Genomic DNA, 25927 nt, shown 5'->3' with positions numbered 1-25927 from the left:
TAAGATTTAAATTTGGATACATTTGATTCTTCCAAGTTGGCATTTGACATTTATCATGAAACTCAAAGGCTATATTCAGCCAAAAGCATATTTTGGTGGTGGAAATATGCCTAAATATTGGTGGAATATACTTGGGCACAGGGGTAGGCAGTATGTTTCAATTCCACATTAATTGCATCTCACAATTGCATAAATGCATCTACCTATTCCACTGATGTATAGTATAAATCCTGTCCTAAACAGAATCTTCATCTATGGCCTTCAAATTCTGTCTTTGAAAAAGTTAATTATTTGACAGAGAAAAATACCCTCACTAAATAATTTTTCAAATTCAAGGGAGATGATCTAATCTGTGCTTGAAGATTGTCCCTTAAATATTTTCTAACAGTCTATCTGAAGAAAGAGCATCATCACTTAATAGCACATTTCTCCAGAATACACCCTCTACCTCCACCTCTACTCCAGGCATTTCAACCTTCAGAAAAATTAAATTTAAATCTAAACACTTCACATTGTCTTTTTCTATAAATTAAAAGTAGAAGTGATTAAGCTCAGATTTTATTATAGTATCAGAGTATTGTAATTTATTTACATAAGTGGGAAAAGTAAATGGATTTTATTTTATTTTTTAAAGATTTTATTTATTTGAGAGAGAGAGAGAGCATGAGCAGGGGGAGGGGCATAGGGAGAGGGACAAGCAGACTCTCTTCTGAGCTTGGAGCCAGATGCAGTCTGATCCCAGGACTCCCAGATCAGGACCAGAGCCGAAGTCAGACACTTAACCAACTGAGCCCCACACGTGCCGGGCAAATGGATCTTAAAATCAATTCAACTTAAAATTGATTCTAAATTTACTAAGATTTATTCTAAAGGTATTTATTTATTTATTTGTTTGTTTGTTTATTTAAACTTACCTTATACTTGATCCTTGTTGAACATTTTTGTCTCAATTTCATAAAGAGATTTTAAGAATTCAAATGTCATTTAACTGAAATGTGAAGGGAATGGGGAAAAAAAAAAACACAACCAAGTAATAAAAAAAATAAAAAGTTTTGCTCCAGGCAGGAAAATGACCTTTTAGAAGAATCATGTGATAGTTTTATTCTCTTTCTAAATATGAAGAAAAGATTATGTCACTAGAGTTGGCATTTCTTAGCAAATGGTCATGTCCTGGTGTCTGAATTTATAACCATGGATGGTTTGGAAAGGACCTTCCTGCCACACTCCACAGGAAATAAATATACATGGAAAGATACTGGAAAAAGGTTTTTTAGGGTGTGATATGTGACCCATGGTAGTCCATTCAGATTCTTTTTCTTGGAAATGTGAATCTTGAGTGGAGTGGACACTCAGGGAGGAGGTAATTAGAGCTAAGTCATCCAATGGCAGGGCTCTAAGGATGGGTCCAGGTGATGCTGCTCCTGAGGACCAGGGCTGCCATAGTCCTATTCCTAGGAGGCCAGATGGCTCAGGTCCTTTCTCCCCCTTGACTTTTTAAGGCTGTCAGTGTTGTTTTCAGTATCCTTGCCTGAGTTGGTCAGAGTTAGTTTCTGTTGCTTACAACCAAGGAACTCTAACTAATACAAGACCCAAATGATTTTACATATAAAGGAGCAAATTAATAAGGGTAATATTCAATAATGAGTTTACAAAGTCTAAGAGTCACTAGGTTTTATATTAATATGAGATTATATAATATTTATATGTTACTATGAGATTAAGAATTTTCTAGGGCAACATTTGGCGTCCAAACTCTTTAATCACACATCCCAAAGAAGAAACTTTTGAGCCAGCATACTCAATATAGATATAGTTATAGATATTCTCTATATATTTTCTACTATATTAATTTATGCATTCTAAAGCAGATAAGGATAATTTTAAAGGATGAGATTAAATAATAGCTGTATTATGAATATGTCATAATTAGATATGAATATTTTTTCTGCACCCCATGATGCCTTGCAAGCACCCTGGTATTGACACCCCCTTCAAAGACCACTGGTCAGAAGGCAGGGGTAATGAATTACAATGTTCTTGGGGTCTCACATATTATTTAGTGGCTTTTGGGATCCTGCAGAAAGAAGGTTTTACACCTGGTTCCTGTATGGCAAAAAGACACTGCAAAGCTATAAACTGTATGGAAACAAGAAAAATGTAGTCCAGAATGTGAAGAAGACAGTCTCAAATAAGTGAAAAAGGAACAATGCCACTAGGTAGAATAAGAAACTCTTGAGTTGGGATGCCTGGGTGGCTCAGTCAGTTAAGCGTCTGCCGTTTGCCTTTGGCTCAAGTTATGATCCTGGGGTCCTAGGATGGAGCCCTGCATTGCCTCGGGCTCCCTGCTCAGTGGGGAGTCTGCTTCTCCTTCTCCCTCTGCCCCTCCCCTCCACTTGCACTCTCTCTTGCTCTCTCTCTCTCAAATAATAAATAAAACCTTAAAAAAAATTAACACTTGACTCTTATAATATTGGATGATTTTCACATTAAAAACAAGATACACAACCATGAAAGAGTGACAGAAGAAGGCCTTTGCCAAATTTCATGTGTGTGTTGAATGTTTCTGCAATCTTCCTTAAACCTCAACATCATTTTACCAACACAACCAAATAGCTTTGGAGCTAGAAGGCCACTTAACGGTCATAAAGTCTAATGTGTTCATTTTCAGCTTGGTAAACTTCAGCTGGAGAGAAAAGTAAGTTTCCTGAGGACAAATGGCATTTTTATTTGGTATGTATTCTCACAAGAAAAGTAGCTAAGAAGGTAGAAAAATGCAAAATTCTATTAAAAATGGTTGCTATAAATTAAAATGCAATAGGAATCCAAATTATGAGTTCAGGAGCCCTAGGAAGTAAAGAAGATTAGGAAAATCATCTTGTCCAGAGAGGAAATAATGGAATAAGTCGCCAAAGTAAACAGTTATGTAAGCATCTCAAGGGAGAAGATGCTAAAAAGCTGGAAAATTCCAGGCAGAAAGTTGGGCTAGTGAGAGGCTATTGGAAGGAACAGGAGGCCAGAAGGAGATGAGGGTTGAACAGAAAACAGGCTAGAGGAGAGGACAATGATCCAGTGAAAGTCAAAGCCTCAGGAACATTAAGGAGGTGTATGTTAACGGTTCTTTAGCCCTTTGCTTTGATTATATGGAATTTTCATGCTGTTTCATGCCCTTCCAACAAGGCTTCCTGGGTTGTTTGATGGTTGTACAGCAACTCTGTTCCCTATTGCCTAAGTCCTGTTTCTAGGGAGAAAAACATGCCAAGAGGTCTCTGAGAGCCTTAGGGAGTCCGAAGAAACATTAAATATGTGGTTTCCAATGTGGTTTCAAAAGACCAGACAACCTCAGGAAACTTGATTTGCTATAACCATACTGCAAAACCCCTGACATTTAAAGAGGGAAAAGGGAAGAGCATGGGATTTTGTTGTTCTTGCTAAAAATAAAATACTCCAGGAATGAGAATTGAAATTCTAAAAATACAGATTTTTTTTCAACAAGAAGAGGCCATAAAATTTATTATACCATCTAATATCCTCATTTTGTTGATGAAGTTAAGATAGTCTGAAGATTAATCTGGGCATCTAGGGTACCCAGATATTTGGTCAAACATTATTCTGGATGTTTCTGTGAAGGTGTGTTTTGGATGAAATTAACTGTGAGTGAAGCAGATTATCCTCCATACTGTGGATAAGCCTCAGTCAATAAGTGAAGGGCCTTAACAGAACAAAGACTGACCTCCACTGGGTAAGAAGGACTTCTGCCAACAGCCTACCTTTGGACTCAAACTGGGTATTCAGCGTGCCAGCTTAACATCACATTTTGGAGTCACCAAGCCTCCATAGTCACATGAACCATTTCCTTAAAATAAGTCAATCTCCTCTCCACCCCCATCCCCAACCCACCATAGCTTGTTGATTCCAGTTCTCTGGAGAACTCTGGCTGATACAGATATTGGTACTGAGAATGGTTCTTAGAGGAACAGAATCTTAAAGATGAGTTTTCTAAATTGGTTCTGGGGTTTCTGAAACTGGCTTTCTAATCTGGTTAGATCAGAGACATTAATGGCTCTATTTCTAGTAGTAAAGAACACTAATAGTACATGGCATGATGTGACAAAAGAGGTACATAACTTACCAGCACTGCATACGTCTAATCAAACACTTATAAGAGGCATGATTCAGGGGCGCCTGGGTGGCTCAGTCGTTAGCCATCTGCCTTTGACTCAGGTCATGATCCCAGGTCCTAGGATTGAGCCCCACATCGGGCTCCTTTCTCTGCGGGAAAGCCTGCTTCTCCCTCTGCCTCTCCCCCTGCTTGGGTTCCCTCTCTCACTGTGTCTCTCTGTGTCAAATAAATAAATAAAATATTTAAAAAGAAATAAAAAATAAGAGGCATGGTTCAGGGTGGTATCTTTGGACATTTTGTCAAACTAAAGAACATAATGAAATCGGCTCGTTTCTACTAATGTCACTGGACAAAGTGAGGGGGAAAAAAGGATGAGCTCAGGGATTCAAATTCCCAGCTCCAGTGCTGCATAAATGCCCTGAAAGCTTCTAAGTGGGCCCTGAAAGAGACCCTGGTCTCCAGCTGATGCAGAGTTGAGATTATTGAAAGCCAAACCTAGAATCTCCTTATTAAGGGTGTGGGATGATGGTGGAAGGAGTAACTTGGATCAGGCTGAATTTCCTGATACGGACCCACTAAGCAGAGACTTTGCATTTAAGATTGCAAATGTTTAGAAAGTCAGAAAGGGTTGGCTGGTTGGCTCAGACATGGATTTCTCATCAGGAAATTCATATTCACATAATGTTTTGCATATGGGGATATCAAAAATCTCCTGACATTCTTGTACTTAATATACCAAAGGACATTCAAGGTTATCTCCAGCTTTAGCTTTCAGTGAGTCTAAAGATGACACAAGGGAAGTGATTCTGTGCAACCACTACTCCTATCCATACTAATGTGATTTCCCCTGGAAATCTGTCCTCTTTCCAGTCTACCTGGCACTAGATCTTTCCCTTTTTTTAATACTCAGCTCATACCTTGTAATGGGGATTGTGTAGTGCTTTCTCTAAAAACATCAAGATCAAACTGCTCGATGCACACTCCTTGGCTTTGAACAGATAAACCACCCACCTTGAGCTGTGTCATGTGATTATGTATGACTTTGTATGTGTGTATACATGTATAGTATTGGACCTCAGTTATAGAGAGTTGAGTACAGTTGACCCTTGAACAATGTGGGGCCTAGGAGTGCCAACTCCCCACACATAGTCAAAAATATGCATGTAATTTTTGACTCTCCAAAAACTTAACTACTAATAGCCTGCTGCTGACTGGAAAATTTACCCATAACATAAACAGTCAATTGCCACATATTTTGTATGTCATATATATTATATACTGTATTTGTAAGCTAGAGAAAAGAAAATGTTATTAAGAAAGTCACAGGGGTGCCTGGGTGGCTCAGTCGGTTAAGTGACTGAGTCTTGGTTTCGGCTCAGGTCATGATCTCGGGGTCCTAGGATTGAACCCTGCATCAGCTCCGTGCTGAGCATGGAGCCTGTTGGAAATTCTCTCTCTTCCTCTCCCTCTGCTCCTCCTGTCTGTGCTCTCTCAAATAAATAAATAAAATCTTTTAAAAAAGAAGAGAAATACACTTACATTACTATACTTATTACAAATAACCCATGTGTAAGTAGATCTGCACAGTTCAAACCTGTGTTATTCAAGGGTCAACTGTATATAGAATACTCCTCATTTATGGTGCACTATCACTGATCTCTTATCTTATTTTTTCATTCCCTTTGATCCCCAATCACCTCTCCCATTGTCCTGTCTTCTGTTCCACCATAAAAATCTTCCTTTTGCTTGAAACTTTTCAGGAAATGAAATTTTAGAGCTGCAGACTAAGATCATATAATTTTAATCCAAAACACTTACTCCAAACTGGGGGTGCCTGTGTGGTTCAGTCAGTTAAGCATTAGACTCTCAGTTTCTGCTCAGGTCATGATTTCAGGGTTGTGAGGTCAAGCCCCGCATCAGGCTCCATGCCAAGCTTAAGATTCTCCCCCTCCTGCTCCCTCAGCTCCCTCCCCTCTCCCTCTCGAAAGAAAGAAAGAAAGAAAGAAAGAAAGCAAGCAAGCAAGCAAGCAAGCAAGCAGGCAAGAAAGAAAGAAAGAAAGAAAGAAGGAAGGAAGGAAGGAAGGAAGGAAGGAAGGAAGGAAGGAAGGAAGGAAAGAAAGAAAGAAAGAAAGAAAGAAAGAAAGAAAGAAAGAAAGAAAGAAAGAAAGAAAGAAAGAAAGAAAGAAAGAAAAAGAAAGAAAAGAAGAAAGAAGAAAGAAAGGGAAAAAACTGAGGGAGCCAAGAGGTGATTCTTAAAAAAATATAAGAAAAGTCCTCTTTGATTCACCTAAAGTCATCAGTCTATGGAGAGGCATACCTGGTACTCTTATTAAAATTTCTACAGCTGCATTGAGGTAATTTAGTTTGTTTTTATGTTGGATAAATCCCTAGATATAAAGTTTTCCTCTGTTACCAAATAAAAACTCTTCCAAAACATCTGAAATCCATTCTTGACTTCATAATAGAATTTTTAGGTGTACTTCATGTAATTTAATTTCAACAATTAAAAACTAAAATTTTGACCATCTCTTGGAATATAGGGCCGTGCACATCCATAAGAAAACATGTTATCTAGAATATTTAGAAAATATCTTTGTCTTTCCTTTTCCATAACCCTCTTTTTAAAAATCCCTCTTTATTCACAGCTACTTGTAAAATGGGATAGCTTAGGTAGGCTTGCTTATACCATGTCAGCCCATTCCCTGGTCATGGCTAACTGGATCAAAGGAGGGTATCTGACCCAGCTTGTCCAACTGAGCTCCTTCTCCTACTCCAAATTCCTTTTGCTTTGGGGTGCTAAAAATCCAGGCCAGGTTAGCAATTGGCACTGGACCACAGGTGATATAGGCTGAGAAGGCTGAGGCTGCCATTTTGAGTAGCCTTGATGGGCAACACGAAAACTTCAGAGGCTGGTCTGTAGATTCCCAGACAGAAGAGAGAGGAGAGATTTGGTGTCTCCAGTGAGAGAGCAAGAGGCAGCAAGTGGTTGTGGTTCTTGCCTTCCATTCTTCTGTTGGTTCCAGTCCTCTGAGTCCTGTTCTTCTATCTGTGAGATTGCCCTTTCTGTCTTACTTTTTTGGAGCTAGTTTGGTTTTCCTGCCCTTACCACTAAAAGACCCTTGACTGAGGCATATAACATTACCTATGATGTTAAATAACTTAATTCAACTGTGGAAAACATTCAGTTTGGAATACGTAAGCCTATAGGTTTAGCTGGAATCACAAAGCCATAAAACAAACAGTCCATTTAGTCATGGTTCTGCGGTAGATAATGAAGGAATTACAAATGTCATTTCTTTCAAATAAAGGTCACCTCCCCAAAGTACAAAAATAAATTCTAGCTTAGTGAAATATTAGTTTTTTGTATAGGTATGATTATTCTAAAGCTCTGTCAACTTTTAAAAATGGTTCTTCCCCCTTGTTTTTTTCCCATTATTTCGTTCTATAAAGCACTAAATCTCCCATTTTCAAGATTCATAACATCCAACTACCAACACACACATATATATACACATATACATATATATAATATCTTTAGACATGTATACAAGTAGACATCTTCCTACTTCCATGCTAAATCTCCAACTCTATTCCATAGTTTAAAAAGTTTTTTGATATAATTTCAACCTTAGAGAAAAGTTGGCAAGGGAGGTATAAATAACTCTTTTCCGGGCGCCTGGGTGGCTCAGTCGTTAAGCGTCTGCCTTCGGCTCAGGTCATGATCCCGGGGTCCTGGGATTGAGCCCCACATTGGGCTCCCTGCTCGGCGGGAAGCCTGCTTCTCCCTCTCCCACTCCCCCTGCTTGTGTTCCTGCTCTAGCTATCTCTCTCTCTGTCAAATAAATAAATAAAATCTTAAAAAAAAAAAAATAACTCTTTTCCTTCACCACTGAAAAGTAGGTAGGCCACAGGATGCCCCCCTCAAAGACCTTAGTGTGTGATTGCTACAAACAAGGACATTCTCCTACATACCAACTGTACAACTAACAAAGTCAGGAGATTAACACGGATACATTTCTACGATCTAATCTACAGACCCTATTCAAAATTCATCAATTGTTCCAAATGGGTCTGTCCTTACAACAAAAGGATCCAATCCAGGATCATGTGTTGCATTTAGTTGCCATGTCTTTTTAGCCTCCTTCAATCTGGAGGAATTTTTTAATCTTTCCTTGAATTTATGACCGTGACATTTTGTAGAATGTTCCTGAATTTGGATTTGTCACATATTCCCTCACGATTATATTTTTGGTGGCAATATCATGGAAATGATACTGAGGTCATCCCACTGCATCCTACCAGATGGTTTGTGATCTTCACTTGCCCCATTACTGGTTGTGTTCACTCTGATCAATTGATTTAGTTTTGTCTGCCAGGTTTTGTCCTGTAAAGTTTCTTTCTTTCGTTCTTTTCTTTTTTTTTAAGATTTTACTTATTTACTTAACAGAGAGAGAAAGAGAGAGATAGAGAGAGAGAAAGCACAAGCAGGGGGAACAGCAGGCAGAAAGCCCGATGTGGGGCTGGATCCCAGGACCCTGGGATCATGACCTGAGCTGAAGGCAGATGCTTAACCAACTGGGCCATCCAGGTGCCCCTCCTGTAAAGTTTCTGTTTTTCTTTTGTAATTATGTATTTTATGAAGTATTTTAAGACTATGTAAATATCCTATTTGTAATCAAAATTTAACACACTAGTTTAGGATCCACTGAAATTTTGGGATGAATTAATTATTACTACAATGACTGCCAAATGATAATTTTAAAAATTTCATCATTTCTTCTGTATTTATCAGTTGGCATTCTTCTGCGAGGAAAATCTTTCACTTCTTTCCATTCATTTATTTAGAAATAAGTGCACAAGTATGGATTAATAGATTTCTATTTTATTTAAAGGGTTACCATCATTACTATCATTATTATCATTATTTTGATGCTCAAATTTTCCCAGATTTGCTCAGTGAGAATTCCTTTAATTTGGTTTCTGTGTCCTTTTGACATGTCTCCATTATTCTTTTAATATTTCCTTCCTTTTTGGCACATTAAGTACCAGGGTCATCTTATAGCCAATAAAATCAGCCTTTCTCCAAGAATCTTGGCTTCCTCTAACTTGAGACTTACATTTAAAAACCAAGAGCTAGGTGCTTGAAGGGTTTGCTCTTAGGGCATCAATCAATGTCTGCTACTCCTCTAGTGGAAATAGCTAAGTAACATGCATGCACACACACACACACACACAACACACCATGCACGTTCCATTATATTTATTTTTATATTTGTCTCTATATTTTGAAAACCATGAGTTCACACTGATACCTCTGATTCTAATCTAACAGCGCTGGGGGTTCAGTTTTCTTCCTTTCCATATTTGTAATTCTTTTCTCTAACATTAAGAAATGTGGCTCCCCTTGTTCTCATTATATTTCCTGATGGTATTAATTCCCCTTTATGTAACAATCTCTTGTCTCCATCTTGACCCCTACACAGATGTCCTTCTTACCTAGTTCAGGCTCTGACAACCTGATGTGGGGTTATCACCATCTCCCCAGACAGATGCTCTCCTTGTCCCACCTGGGGACTCAACACTCCATGCCTAGCACCGTTACGAGCACCCTCCCAGCATGGACACCTTTCTCTCCCCGTTCAGGCCCAAACCACATGCTGAGTCACACCCCACACTCCTGTGCCTGCTCACTCCCACCAAAGGCTTTTTTTCTGAATGATTTGGGAAGAAAGGAAGGATTGAAAGGAACTTCACAGTTTTTAAGTTCAGGTACGACTGCCTCACTTGATGCTAAAAGTGGGTTATTAAATAAATAAATCACAACTTCTCTTTGACCTACATTACTCATTGGGGATTTGGTCTAAAATTGGGCATGTGGGTAATAAGAGATTTAAAGCCATAAAATATTCTGTCATAAGAACAATGTCTAAATAAATCACAAGAAGTACCTTCTGTACTTTTGTATTGAAATGTTAACTATCCTATTAGAAATGAAGTTCCCCAGAGAGAAATCCATAGAAATGAGAACTGAGAACTGCCCTTCAAATTTAGTCTCTCTTTCATTTTCCAGTCCAGATAAGGACTGCTTTTCCAGACATTAGCTGATTTACCTAAAGGGGTTTACCTCCTGGGAGATCATATTATTTATTGATTGATTATATACTAGTGACTGCTAATGTATTTCATTAATAATGTTTACAAGTTCCCTTGTCTTTTTACTTTCTGAGGTGTCTGGGGGGCTTCTGTAAAAACATATCCATTTAACAACAAAAAAAGGTTTTCTTAAAGGCTGTATTCATAACTAGTATTAGCAAACTGAATCTTACTTTTAGTATAATTAAGTAGCTTGATACTTAAAGTAATACCAAGTTTATTCCAGCAAAGGGCTACTTTCTATTTTGGAAACAAAAAGAAGCTATTTTGGGAACTCACATTTTCAGTATTTAGCAACTATTTTTAAAAATATTTAGTTACTGTTTATCAACTACCTACTATGTGTAGAACACTGAGCTAGGGGCTAAGTGAGAATACTATTTCATGATAATGGTAATAGCTCAAATTTTTTAAATGATGAAGTGTCAATAATTATACTAAGTAGTTTGCTTGTATCATGCCATTTATTTTTCACAGCATTCAACCATCTGAGGTAGAGAATATTCTTTTTCGTACTTGTAGACGAGCATTTTGATGTCCTATGGAAAATCCTGCCTCTCATTCATTCACTCACTTGGGAGTATTTGCTGAGCGCTTTCAAGGTGCCGATACCATGGTTGGCTCTAGAGACGAAGTGCTGGACCAGACAGAGACTGTGGCATCATGACGCTTATAGCTTAGCAGGGAAGGGAGTCAAATTAAACATATGATTAAAATCAAGTGTGACAACTGGTTAGCTAAACAAAGTATGGGGGGTTGGGGAGGTACTCAGCCAGGCAAACAGAAGTTAGCTGGGTGCACGGGTGAAGGGAGGTTTCTCTGTAGGGAAAGCATCATGTCTGTAACTGGTCACAAAATTTAGTAACACTATACTAAGATACACAGAGAAATTGTAGTTTCTTCCTTTTGCCTCTGTTATGGCCTTTCTTTGTGCCCCTACCTACTGGTGGGGAAGGCAGTAAACCTTAGTCAGATCCAATAAACCCATAACGTCCTTTCAGATAGAATCCAGTCTCTCTTGGATAAAAGTGCCTGCCCCATCTCTCAGATGGCATCCCTTCTCCTTCCTCCCTCCTGAAGATGGGACTGTGCGTACAGGATGAGGGATGGCTTAATAAGACCCTAGGGCAGGGAGAAGAGGGAGCGTCCTTGGGTGTGGTGGGTCTCTAGCTGCTGGGGCCACATGCCCGTGTGTCTGCCCGGCTGCAAGGCACCCTACTGGCCTCCCACGCTGGCGCTGGCATCAGCTGGGCTTGTAGTCCACTCTCCTCATGCAGGCAGGGCACGCTGGAGTTCCTCTGGGCAGACTTGGGTTCACGTGGGCTTCAGCCGGAGCTGAGAACACTCTGAGGTCTGGCTGTGACTCCTATTCAGATCCGGCCCAGGTGATTCGCTCTGCGCCTCACTGCCCATCCTGAGCAACCCCTCTAGGAATTTCCCAGATTCTTAGTGACTTTGTGGCTTCTGGACACTGATGGGAGTGTTTAGGGAAGCTCGACTGGAGTATTTCTTCTACTGAATCACTTTACATGTCCAAATGTAGATGACAAGGACGTGGCTTGGTCCACTCTGCAACAGTGGCCTCTCTGGAATGTGGATGACAATGGTGGGGAGTGTGTGGGTGAGAGCTTCTTCCTGCCCTCGCTGTCAGCTTCACTTTTGTAAAGCTCATCTCACTCTCCTGCCTCTTTCTCTGTTTCATCTTTCCACAATCTCCCTAGAATTGGAAAGTGTTCCCTCTTCTTCCTGTTCTCTCTTGTGTGAAACCCTCTGATGTATCCTTGGAAATTTATTCTCTGTATGCTAAAGAGAAGATAAAACAATTTAGACAGACCTTTCTCAAGAGGTAGCCTGGGTCTTGCTACCCAGAAAATCATAAGGCAAAGGCCTACACAAGGGCTAGTGGAAGCCATTGACCAGAATACTGAGCAAGACAGTGCCAGGACCAGCTACGCTTTCCGAAAGGGTCCCCCTGGCTGCAGTGTGGAGAACGGGACCGGAAGGAAGGGAGGAAGACTGGATGCAGGGGTTGAGGGAAGAAGTGCAGGAGGTCAGGTGGGAGACAGCGGCCAGTACTAGGGAGAAGCCAGAGAGATGGAGTCCGGGGATACATGTAATAGAGAGACAGAACTTTGCGACTAGTTGTAGATGTGGGAGGCAAAGACGGAGGAAGACTCTTGGGATGAGCCTAAGATTTCTGACTTAAGCAACGAAACAGGACTGGTGACTTCTTCCAAGACAAGAAACTCTTGACATGAAGCAGATTTCTGGGGATGGCTGAGGTGGTGGAGTTCCACTTGGACATTTTGAAGACTGGTAGCCATCTGGGCACAGTCCTTTGGGAGCCAATAATGAGCTTACTATTGATTTTGTGAGGTGAGAAATTCAAATAAATTGTATTCTAAAACACTACTCCCAGCTTCAGCCTTCCCCGAACATTTGATTTCAACGTTAAATGAGGACATCGGTTTTCAATGTAAATGCGGCAGGTTGTGGCTTATCGCATTTGACTCCTTCTGCCCTTGAGGAGATTCACTAGGCATGCACCTCCATCCCCAGGTTTTAATTCATTTGGAAACCTACAAATCGTTTTAGGCAAACTGAATCCAAGTCATCTTACCACAGGGAACAGAAATATAAGCATTATCTTATATGCAAATAATAGCATTTTAGTATCAGACACTGTGAACACACTGAGTAGGTGACTGGCCCTCTTTTCTAATTGTTGCTGAAAATAAAGTCCATAACTCAATTCATCCAAAACCAAAGCCCTCATTTTGTCAGTTTCCCAACTTACGATTATTTACAAAGGTATCACATAAAAGTCCACTTTGTTATTTAGGTATATGTTTTTAATCTAGACTACTTTGGAGGGTGTCCCAGGAAGGTGCATTTCTCAAAGCTACTGGTTTACCAGTTTTTCTTTCATGACTGAAGAGAACGGCCCTTCCTATGGAGCAATATAAAGCATTTTGTTGTTGTTCTTTTCCATTTCAGGCACAAGTTGGCTGTTAGTATCCTAACCCAGCCAGATTGTGCCAACACACAGCTCTGAACTCAATCAGCAACAGACTAGCTGCATCCCAGTTGTCCATCAGAAATTCACTGTCAAGCTCACTGTTGTTGCTCAGCAGTTTTCAAAAACTTAACTGAGGAAAAAAAAAAAAAAAAAGGTGCATGCATGGCTGTTTGAAGAATATGCGATTCATCCATTCCTCTCCAGATGCTCTGAAATTCATTCCAGGGGTAAGCCAGATCCCTAGGGAGCTACACACTCGGATATTAAACTCAATTAATTTCCACCTTCCCTAAGCTTCAGTTTCCAAAATGCAAAATGAAGTAACATTCATTCATTCAACTATTACTCACTGAACTACTACACCCAAAGCATTAGGTCTACAAGATAGAGTAAGATGAAATTCTACCTCTGAAAGAGCCTATTTATCTTTCTAAGTATTTTTATCAAAGGATAAGGACCAAATAGATAGTGAAAATCCTATGTGATAAACACAAAAAGGGAGAAATATAAAGGGTAAAGAAGCACAAGGAGGGACACCTTCCCCAGCCAGAGTAAGGGAAAGGTGACTGAAGGACACTTGACATGGAGACGTTCTAGAATAAAGTGGCCCACCGTCCCAGGAGCAGTGCACTCAACAGGAATCCAATGAGAGGAGGTGTGGAAGGACATTGTCATACCGCTAAATAACTGCCCAGATGAACAGGGGACGTATCAGTTATGGTGCCTTTGGCTATGACACAGAAGCCCATTTGGCTTAGTAAATATGGAAATTTATTATCTCACATGACAAAAGGTCCAGAGAGAGGGCAGGCGCCGGAATCCATTGATTCAGTGGCTCAGTTCTACCACTGAGGACCCTCGTTCTTCCTGCCTCTCAGCTCCGCCTCTCCCAGGGTGGCTCTCCTCTTGGGATAGAGCAAGGGGGCTGCAGCGCGTTCACGCATGGCAATAAGACAGACAGGGTCCCAAGAAAGAAAGAGACCACCTCTCCCTGTGCCTCCTTCTTACGACAGGAACAATTTTCCCAGAGACCTTTGAAGGTTTCCCTTCATGTCTCGAAATGTTGCATTTGGACACATGCCCATTTGTAAAGCAACTAATAAGGGCCGTGGGACTACCACGTAGGCTTAGTGCAAGCATTTGGGGTGCTGTCTATTTCAGACCATCAACCCGCATACTGCTACAGTGGTGTGGGCACAGGCTCGCTGGCTTGAAAAGAGTCACTCTTCCTTCTGGGAATCTCTCATTGACCAAACTTACAAAAAAAAATCCCTGCACTTTCTTACCTCAGTGGGATACTGTTTTTTCTCCACTTTCAATGCCTAGAAAGCGAGGCTGAGGGCTCATTTTGCAGCCCAAACTCACGCATTTCAAGCCACACTTACCAAAATCTACGAGTTTGATTCCACCCTCAGTGGTCAACAGAATGTTATTTCCTTTTACATCACGGTGGATGGTTTTGTTGTTATGCAAATGCTGAAGGCCCTAAGGGGTGGGAGATACAGAATGACTTTTAAAGAAAGCATCAAACAAACATGACATTTTTCAGAAGGATGCGTTTGTGCAAAATCAATCGGAAATAGTGGTCAAAATTAACATTCAAACATTCTTAAAATGTTTCACATTGAATTAGTCAAATCAAAATACCTCATTTCCACTTTGGACTTTATAAAAATTCATAAACTAGAGCATCCCCTTCCTTAACTCTTATCAAATACTCCATTAAAAACATGTTGATCTCAGTGGATGAAACATTCTGTCTACTTATTTTAAATAATGGCAAATAAAAACCTATTAATAAAAAGTACACATTATCTTCCTTCATCACAATCAGTCTCAGAAATATAGGTGGGACATCAGAACTCAGGGTTCTGCTGACACAAAGGAGGGTAGGTTTTTTTTTTTTTTTTTTAAGATTTTATTTATTTATTTGAGGGGGGGGAACACAAGCAGAGGGAGTGGGAGAGGGAGAAGCAGGCTTCCCGCTGAGCAGGGAGCCTGATGTGGGGCTCGATTCCAGGACCCTGGGACCATGACCTGAGCTGAAGGCAGATGCTCAATGACTGAGCCACCCAGGTGCCCCTTGGTTTCTAATAAAACAAGGAATTAGTAACGCTAAACATTTCAGATTTTGCATATACTCGCATCAATACTAATGTAGTGATATTTTTCTAAAATTAGGATCCATGTTTTTTATTGAACTAGGACTGCCTCATAATTAATGCATGAACAATTTAAATTGCCTTACCAATAGTGCTTCATGTAAAATATAGGCAATTATGGGTTCACTCATTCTTTTGCCCTTCTTCAGAAATCCCTTCACAAGATCAGCCACTGATCCTCCATTGCACAGCTATAAGGGAATATTCCAAGATATTAAAATGGATACGACAATTTAAGTACTTGCTCTAAAAGGTTTTCTAAAAACATTTTTTTGAAATTGTTCCGATTTTTTTGTTTCAAACGATTGCTCTCATCATCTTTATGGCTTCATAAATGAAATGAACAAATAAAATGTACTAATGCGCAATTAATTATTAGAAAACAGTTTTCATGTGAGTTACTTTTTAGAAGAGAGTCTGGAGAAGCCCTGGGCTTGATTTTTAAATTCAAGGAGAATAATTATGATTTCACAAATTAGTCCCCAATTTTAGGATCTAGGGCTTAAAGAAAAAAGTATTCTTGATTTCTGATTGTTTAATTAATAGTGCAATAAGATTCCATGACCTCAATACAAGGCTACATATTATTTTGTATATGCATTCACTTAAAAACAAGCCCCCTTTGTGGCAAAATTTCAGAATGCATTGAAATAAGGACTACAAACAACATTTCAGAAAACTGTTTTAAATACCATGCTTCTCAGGCTCTTTAGCTTCTTCCCGCCCAACACCACAAAAGTAGGGGAATCTAAGTGAAAAAACAAAAGGGAAGACCATGGTAGGGAATTTTTCACATGCACATTCTGCAAAGTTAGGTAACATTAAATCCCACAGAAAACTTTCAAAAGAGCAGCAGATTTGCAGAACAGAGAAGCACCAGAGAGGGGCGATAATTAGGTAAATGGTCCCGGTGAAGCCTGGACCCCGTGAGTATTGATCTATTAATCTCTGACCCTTTAGCCTCTACCTTCTGCCCTGATTCTCCTCTGGGGCTCTGGTCCATGGTCTTACCCTGACTCTTCAGCCTTCTCTCCTGCCTGCCTTTGTTACCCACCAGTGCCTGGGAGCTAAAAGCCATAATTTCCATGACTTTATTAAGCTAAATAGAAGCAAAGAAGATCGGTGAGAGGAGGCAATCCTTGCCTAAACTCCTGGCATCCTAGTTTGAAATACTGGACACATTTTCTCCCAAAATTTTCCTAATGTGGTAATTCAATTGTATTGGATGCCCAACACTTCTGATACATTATGGATTAGGTAATCATAGCGCAGATGTGTTGAGCACATACTTTGTGCCATGAACATTTCTAATCCATTCACACGAGTTATCTCTGTATCTCGCCTCTCCCTCAGTAGGTATTATCATCTCCATATTAAAGATCGGGAAAGTGAGACACAAAATGATAAAGTAACTCTTGAAAGATCACACAGGAGTGACAGAGCTAAGATAGGAACTTTGACAGTCTGATTCTAGAATGGAGCCTTCACACTTAACCAATTTGCAGCTGATGCTTTTCTACATTCAAAGAAAACTTCTTTCAGCTTATAGAGGTGCAGTCCCAGCATTCCCAAACTTGCATTTTCTTCTGCATCAGGAAGGGGAATACTATTTCGCTGGACAAACAGAAGACTCTTGCTGTCCAGGCAGCAGAGAACAGGGTCACGCTGCCCCCACTGTGGCCTAGCATGATTGGTTCAAAGAATTACTCAAAATTGAAAAGAAATTCAAATTTCTTTAAATTGCATGGCACTTATTTCAAAGAACCAAATTTTAGGGGTGCCGGGGTGGCTCGGTTGGTTAAGTGTCTGACTCTTGATTTCGGCTTAGATCATGATCTCGGGGTCGTGAGATCAAGCCCCGCATCAGGCTCTGCTCTAGGCATAGAACCTGCTTAAGATTCTCTCTCTCCCTCTCCTTCTGCCTCTCCCCTGCTCATTCTCTCTCTCTCTCAAAAAAACAAAACAAAACAAAAAACCCAAATTTCAGGGCCAGTTTTAAAATATCTAAAAATCACCATGGGGAGACTAAGTGTCCTTTCCAATTTCTCCAAAGTGTGGCTTCTTTTTGGCTGCATCTTCTGGGGTTGACTGTAAATGCAAGAGGAAATGGCTGGAATGTTAGGGGAGGGATAAAGGAACCCTAAAGAATGTGCAGGAAATAAAATAAAAAATGAGCTACAGGAAGAACTAATGCAATCCTGTAATTCACACTAAGCAGTTCAAATTTTACTTTCTGTAGTCAATTTTTATTTCAAACAGTTGTTTTTCCCATCTAGTAAAGTTTAGAATACAGAATTCTTTGTAATAAATTCTTCACTTTGTTTTTTAAAGTAAGGTATATTGAGATACAATTTACATACAATAAGATTAACGCAATTTAGCTGAAATTCTGAGTTTTGACAAGTGCATTCATCATCTAACCACTACCACAATCCAGATATCGAACAAATCCAGGACATAAAAACCTTCCTTGCGTTTCTTTGTAGTCAAACCCCTCCCTAGCCCCTGGAAACCACTAATCTGTTTTCTGTCCCCATTTGCAAGACTGTCATAGAAACTGGGTCATAAGGTTGTAGCCCATTGAGTCTGGCTTCTTTGACTTTACCTAATGAACCTGAAATTCATCTCTATTGTTGAATATTTCTTTTCTAAGGTTTTAATATTGTTCATTCCTTTTTTTTTTAGAGAGAGAGAGAAAAAGTGTGAGAGAGCATGAGCAGGGAGGGGGTAGAGGGAGAGGGAGAGAGACTCTCAAGCAGACTCCACACTGAGTTCAGAGCCTGACGTGGGGCTCAATCTCATGACCCTTCGATCATGACCTGAGCCAAAATCAAGAGTAGGATGCTCAACCAACTGAGCCACCCAGGCACCCCGTTGTTCATTCATTTTTTAATGATGAGTATTCCGTTGAATAGATAAGCCACTGTTTGTTTATTCATTCAGTAACTGAAAGACATTTGAGGTATTCCCAGTTTGGGGCAATTATGAGCAAAACCCTCGTAAACACTGCATACAGTTCGTCACATGAATATACCTTTCATTTCTCTTAGTAAGTACCTAAGACAGGGGAGTGTTGAGTCCTATGGGTCATATGTTTAACCTTCTAAGCATCATCCAAACTATTTCTCAAAGTGCCTATCCCATTCTGCATTCCCACTAGTGGTGTATGAGAATTCCAGTCGCCCTCCATCCTTGCCAGCAGATATTATGAAGTTTTTTAAAGCCATTCTTAAATAGCAGTGTTATCTCATTATAGTTTTAATTTGGATTTTCCTAATGACTAATCACGTTGACTATCTTTTCATGTGCTCATTTGCTATTCATACACTTTCCTTGGGAAAGTATTCAATTTTTTTGTTCATTATTTATTGGTTGTTTTCTCATTACTGCATTTTGAGAGTTCTTTATATATTTAGGATGTTTTGCAAATTTTTTTATCAGGTGTTTTGCAAATATTTTCTCCCAGTCTGTGGCTTGTCCTTTAAGGATTCTTTTGAAGAGCAGAAATTTTAAGTTTATCATTTTTAGAATACTAAGGAATCTGCCTTTTGTGTTCTATAAAGGAAATCCTTGCCTAATCCAAGGTCACAAAATTTTTCTCCTGTATTTTCTATAGGAAATTTTATAGTTTAGGTTTTACATAGGTAGGTATATGATCCATTTTTATTTAATTTTGATACATAGTGTGAGGTATGGATTATATGAGGATGACCAATTATTACAGTACATTTTTCTGTTAATCAAAAGTGTCCAAGAAAGGTATGACTTTGAATTGAGTTTAAAACCTAGTTGCCAACACCGAGAATAAGGGAATCTTGAATACATAATGTTAAGTGAAAGAAGCCAATCTGGAAAGACCACATACTGTATGATTCCAACTATATGACATTCTGGAAAAGGAAACACTCTGGAGACAGTAAAAAGATCAAAGGTTAATAGGGGTTGAGGGAAGAGGAACAGAGATGAAAAAGAGGGAACACAGAGGACTTTTAGGGCAGTGTAGCAACTCTGGATGATACTATAATGGTGGATATAGTTACTATATATGTCAAAATCTGTAAAATGTACAACACCAAGAGTGAACCCTAGTGTAAACTATGGGCTTTGGGTGACAATGACATGTCAGTGCCAGTTCATCGATTTTAAGAAATGTACCAATGCTGGTGGGGGATGTTGGTAATAGGAGAGGCTGCGTACGTGTGGGGACGGGCACTATACAGAAGATCTCTGTACCTTCTTCTCAATTTTTCTGTGACTCTAAAGCTGCTCTTAAAAAAATGAAATCTCTTCAAAAATCCGTAAAATGTACAACACAAAGAATGAACCCTAATGTAAATTATGGACCTCTGGTAATAAAATGGATCATGATTGGCTCATCAACTGTAACAAGTGAACCATGCTAACCACAAGATGTCAATAAGAGGGAACACTGGGGGCAAGAGGTTTATGGTAACTCTCTGTACCTTCCACCCAGTTTTCCCACAAAACATTTTAAAACTGTTCAAACAAAAATGTGAAAAGGTCCTAAAACAATAACAAAGGAACATACAAAATTTATCTAAGTTATGATAAGCCGCTTACAACAGTGTCTTCTCAGAAACTAAATTATTCCACTCACTATTGCATTTTATATCCAATACATTTTAACATAAATGATGTACAAACACAGAAAATATTCTTGATATATACGTTTTCCTTATAATAGTATATTTGGTTAAGAAGGGATTTTTAGAAGAATCATTATTTATTCCTTTATATTCAACAAACGTTTATTGAACTGTTACTATGTGCAAAGCACTGAGACACTAAAGTGGGTCAGAGATGACTAGGGCAGCTTTGGCCCCCAATAAACTTGAAATACTGTCAGACCAGCGGTTTTCAAACAGGGACCATTTTGTGCCAAGGGGGACACCTGGTAATGTTGGGACATATTTTTGATTGTTAGGACTAGGCTTGAAGCTGCTACTAGCATTTAGAGGTCAGGCATGCTGCTAAATATCTGACGTTGCACTGGACAATCCACAATCATTCGGGCCAAAGCATCAACAGCCCAAGACTGAAAAACTCTGCATTAAAGAGATTAAATAACAATTACCTAGATTATATGTTAGGTCTTGAATTATAGTTATATGGAAAATAATAATGAGCAAGTACTGTGGAATACCACAGACAGACTGATAACATCACGTCGGAAGGGAAAAAAGGAAAAGATTTAAAGACAGGATAGAATCTGCCCTTGTAGATGTTGACAACAGTTTTCTCTGGTTATGGTATATTCACTTTGGTTACGGTGTCTTCTGCAATTAAGATGTGTAGTTTCGGGGGGGGGTGGGAGGGATTCAAATTTATCAACTTTTTTTTTTTTTTTTTTTAAAGATTTTATTTATTTATTTGACAGAGAGACACAGCAAGAGAGGGAACACAAGCAGGGGGAGTGGGAGAGGGAGAAGCAGGCTTCCCGCGGAGCAGGGAGCCCGATGCGGGGCTCGATCCCAGGACCCTGGGATCATGACCTGAGCCGAAGGCAGACGCTTAACGACTGAGCCACCCAGGCGCCCCTCAACTTTTTTCTTAATGTTCACACTTTTCTCTTATTCGGTCATGCTCAGAAGAAAGGCTTTTCCTTAAACTAAGATCATTACGATATTTTTGTTTTCTTTCTATGATTTTATCACTTTTAGCATATTTTGATATGTAATTCACTAACAGTGTTTTATTTTTTATTTATTTCTTTAAAGATTTATTTATTTATTTCAGAGAGAGAGAGAGAGAGCAGGGGAGGGGCAGAGGGAGAGGGAGAAAAGGAATCTTAAGCAGGCTCCATGCCCAACGTGGCGCTTGATTTCATGATCCTGAGCTGAAATCAAGAGTCAGACGCTCAACTGACTGAGCCACTCAGGTGGCCCTCACTTCCAGTGTTTTAAATGTGTACTATTTAGTTTGTTCCCAATAGACAGTCTGCTACCATATGAGATGTCACCATTGCTATAAGCTGGATTCCAGTGAGTGCCTGGGCCTTTCTATAGATTATCTATAAAATTCCTCTGATCTCTCTGTTCTTGTCAAGTATCAACTTGTTTTAAAGCCTGTAGCTTAAAAGTTGGTTTATCAAATAAAAGAAGTCATCTCTTACTGTCTTTCCAAAAATTTCTAGGCTCTTCCCGCACATTTACTCTTCTAGATGAAATTCAGAATCAGCTTCTCAAAGATAGAGCTATAAGTAATTTGAATAACACAATAAATAAAGGGTTTCAATAATGTAATCGTTTCATAAGACATTTGAAAAAGAGTGACCATTTATTGGTTGAAACTTTTAACAATATGAAGATAGAATGACCAAAAGTTAAAAAAAAGTGACCAATGACCAATTAAAGACTAAAAGTTAAAAAGAAAAAAAACGAAAACAAAGAAAACTTCCAAAGTGGGGAGGATTTTAAAAGCCCACTAAAAATCCTCATATTATGGATCAAAAAGAAAAATAAAACTCCAAAACATTATCTGAGTTTAATATATGGAAGGAATAAAATAAATTAAATAGAATAAATAAATTATGAAAATCAGATATTCACATTTTACTTCCAGAATGTATACTTGAAATAACAGAGGCCTTATTTCCTTTTATATCTTTTACTGTACTGTTTGCTATGTATCGTGATTGTTAATAATATATGTGCAACTTGTTTTCAGAAGTGTTATTTAAACTAAATATCCAAAGACTTGTGGATTTTAAAATGTCTAATTTCTGATACTTAGGTTTCATCAAAAATCCAAGCCCAATTTAACCATTTGCATACCATCATTGATTTTCCAGGGTTTCATTAAATAATTAGTGCCTGGTTAGAGAGTACACTTGAACTAAAAATATTTGGTGCCTATTACATGTGTGACCCTATGACAGCTATTGATGGTCATTTTGATGACCATCAAATTGTCATCAAATTGATGACCATATTGAGGTATCAAGTTGAGAGTCTTGAAGTCTTCTTGATGAGGGACAGAACTGTCCCTTACCTCTGCCTAGCATGGACCTCCAATCAGCACCCTTCCTTGGGAGCATCTAGTCTGTTTTCAGTATTCATCTGGGCCTCACCTTCCCAAGGCCCTAAACACTACCCTCATGGGGAAAGAGAGACTAAAGTACAAAGACCAAAAATAACTCCTGTTTAGAAACCAGGAAGAAAAGAAACAACAAAACAACATAAAATTGCAAAGGGATGGATAGCAACAATGAAATCAGAGACAGAACTTCCCCCAAATACAGAGACTCTGCTGTGTGATATTTTTAGCAGGAGGTCTCTTCTCTATCTGGGAGTAGTGTTAAGGTGGGAAACAAAGAAAAAGGGGAAAATGCCTTTTTCTTTTGTGCACTTACTTTGTAAAGAATATGTACCTAAAATTTTTTATCTTCTAGTATTTATAGCTCCAAAAGTTAGAGTCTGTGTAAATCTAGATGCTTGACCTTTGAAGTCATAAAATTCCCATTTTACACAGCTTGAGACACATACATTTTATCCACTTATTCATTGATTCATTTTTTTTGATTACTTATGCTGAAGAAAAAAAACTGCCTCCAAATATTCTAGTTTTTTAAGAGGTTAATGACAGAGAAAATCACAAATGATGAAATATTCTTTTTTTTTAAATGATGAAATATTCTTAAATAGAAAATCCTCCCCCTCATTGAATGTATGCTGGTTGCTCTGTTTGACTATGGTTGTGTCTGCTGTTAGGGGAAATTACCAGGTGGGGCTTCGTGTGGACCTTGACCAGGAGGAACTGAAGATGTAAACAGTTCCCTCTTCTTGGACCCTGCCCAATGCCTTCTACACAGGTTCCGTACAGAGAATAGCAAAGTTTGTTTCTTCAGCTGCCTTCTGAAGCAGAAAGAGTGGTTTAGTTTCTAGGATAGAAAAGAGTCTTCTGAATGAAAGTTTAAGAAACTAGGTTGAAATGAAAGCTCAATGGGGAAAGAGGGCAAATATAACAAACATGGAAATTATGAAACAGACTATAGGTGCCAAATGTCAATAAACCACAAATTAATTTGTGGTTTAGCTATTCCTAAAGATGCTCGAAATGAAAAAGCACCATGAATTCTCAAAACCCTCATTTAGAATTACTGAAATTTCAAATATGCTCTTAGATGAAATATGCTTTTGCTCAACTTGCATAAAATGCCTTTCTTTCATATAAAGAAAAGTAAAAATAATAAAAGTTAAATTGAAGTGTATATTTGTTTTTAAATGATCATGAAGTATTAAAATATATAAGATGAAATGCAGATGTTTCTGAATTAGGCAATAGATCATTAAAAATGAGATTGACCTTATGTTTTCCTTTAAAAATAATTGCATCCAGATGAATGAATTATGTCATATTGAGCCTATGCAATTCTTAAATTGCCAACATAAACTAAAATGGGGATTTGTAATGGGGGACTGAAAAGCCCTTAAGTATAGTTTTGCAACACAATGTCATTAGTGTTCTTTAATCGAACAAAATTGAAGTATAATTTTCTTAAACCAGAGTTATACTAATAACAGAGCACCACTAAAAATGAATTCTCTAATCAGGTTATAGTCAAACATTTTAAAAAACAATCTAAATCAAAAGGGATGAGATTCTATAAACAGACCATCACAACTAACTTTCAAAGACAGCCTTTATAAGTTTTCTAAATGCATTCTGTCTACACTGTGTTTGGAGAGCATATATTTTTACTCAAATTTCTGAAAGAAGACTACTAATTTCTATAATTGGCATTTCTGACTTTTGTTATTTTTCTATTTTTTTTCATTATGGATCTGTTTCTGGATTCTTTATTCATTGCATTCATCTTTCTGGCTTTTCCTGCAACAATATCCACCATATTAATAACTACAGCTTTTTAACAAGAATTATAGATCATCGGGCAAGTCTTTGTGACTTCAATTGTTTTTCATTTATTCTAGGAATGCTCTAAGGCCATATAGTCTTAAGACCATATTCTGTGGGACGCCACAAAAACAGAAACTCATATTTTCTAATACTCGTTCTAGTTTTTACTTTGCTCATCAACATTCATGCTTGAATCTTTTTGTAGAAACCAATCTTAGTGAATGCCTGCAGGTGAAACTTGGACCATATGATAAGTTTATGTGTAACATTAGAAGACACCGTTGTACTGTTTGCAAAGTAGCTGCACCATTTCAAGCTGCCTGAGCAACATGCAAGAGTTCAATGTGCCCCACAATCCACCAATATTCGGTTTTATTAGTCTGTAATTTTAGTCATTTTAGTGGGTGCATACTATGGTGATTGTGGTTTTAATTTAAATTTTACCAAAGATATTGAACATATTTTATATATATGCTTTTGTGAAGACTCCAAGCTTTTTACTTACTTCTTAAAAATTTGGGTGGATGCACTTTCCATCTATTCCTAGTGTGCTTGAGAGTGTTTTATCACAAAGGGGTATTGAATTTTGGCACGCGTTTTTCATGATTTTTTTTCTTTGATTCTGTTAATGCAGTGAATTGTGATGCAGAGAACTTTAATTTTTTTTAATGTTTTAGTAAACTTGCATGCCAGGGACAAATCCCATTCACTCATGATATATTAACATTTTTATATATGTTACTGAATTTGTTAATATTTTATGAAGGATGTTTACATATATGTTCATGTGGAATGTTAGAATATAGTTTTCTTTTCTTGTAATATCTTCGCCTTCTTTTGTCAGTATAATGTTGGCCTCATAGATGAATCAACAAGACTCTGTTTCTTTCTTAAAGATTTCATAGGAGGATTCTTTTTGTTCCCCAGAATGGAGGTGTGAAGAACTCTGTGGACCTATTCCCCCATGAAACGACCATAACCGGTAAAAATTTAAAAATAAACAACCATTTAATGTCTTTGGAAATTGTTGTAAGGACATATAGCAAATGGAGAAACATTTGAGAACATAACTAAATTTTGGTAAGAATAGCAAGATTCTGTGGTAACTGAACCACCCTGCTATCCTCACCCCCAACCAGGGCAAAGTGACAAAATCTCTACTCTGGGAGAGCCTGACCAAGAAGATAGGGTTCCCCTCCCACCAGCTCCCATTCAAGGTCCACAGTATCTTTTTTGGGAGGGGAAGACCACCAGCATTTCTCACCCCTTACCCAACTCTGTGCTGCAAAGCTGGCTGAGAAGACCAGAGTCCACTTCTCTGGTCCACAGTGCTGCTTCTAAAACAGGATGATGTGGGCCCCTGTCCAAGACAGGCAGCCAGCTCTAGAACAGTGGCTCAGATATTTTGCCCAGGGAGAGAGGCAGGCCACAAAAACAGGGAGTTCCAAGGCTGGACCTGACATTTGAGAGAGAGGGTGGGGAAGATCAAGCCTAAGAGTATTCTTGAAAACAGTGGTGGCTTTGGTAATTACAAGGAGGCAGGTAACTCCATGGGAACAAGAAGGTAACCACAGACAAGCTAGCTTAGCAGAGAGA

At 38.7% G+C, this 25927-nt stretch overlaps 1 protein-coding gene across 1 annotated transcript in view; it reads right to left on the bottom strand.

Annotated features, from left to right (window-relative positions):
* The window catches only part of MYO3A (myosin IIIA), a 230374-nt gene that overhangs the window by 188881 nt on the left and 15566 nt on the right, over positions 1 to 25927 (bottom strand). The window contains exons 3-4 of the mRNA XM_078074084.1: positions 15541 to 15645; positions 14678 to 14777 (exon numbers count right to left, since the gene is read on the bottom strand). Of these exons, the coding sequence (XP_077930210.1) occupies positions 14678 to 14777; positions 15541 to 15645 (205 nt within the window). The remainder of the gene's footprint in view (positions 1 to 14677; positions 14778 to 15540; positions 15646 to 25927) is intronic.

The sequence above is a fragment of the Halichoerus grypus genome, chromosome 6 (assembly GCF_964656455.1).
Source record: "Halichoerus grypus chromosome 6, mHalGry1.hap1.1, whole genome shotgun sequence".
Lineage (NCBI taxonomy): Eukaryota > Metazoa > Chordata > Mammalia > Carnivora > Phocidae > Halichoerus > Halichoerus grypus.
This window is presented reverse-complemented; position numbering and strand designations above follow the sequence as displayed.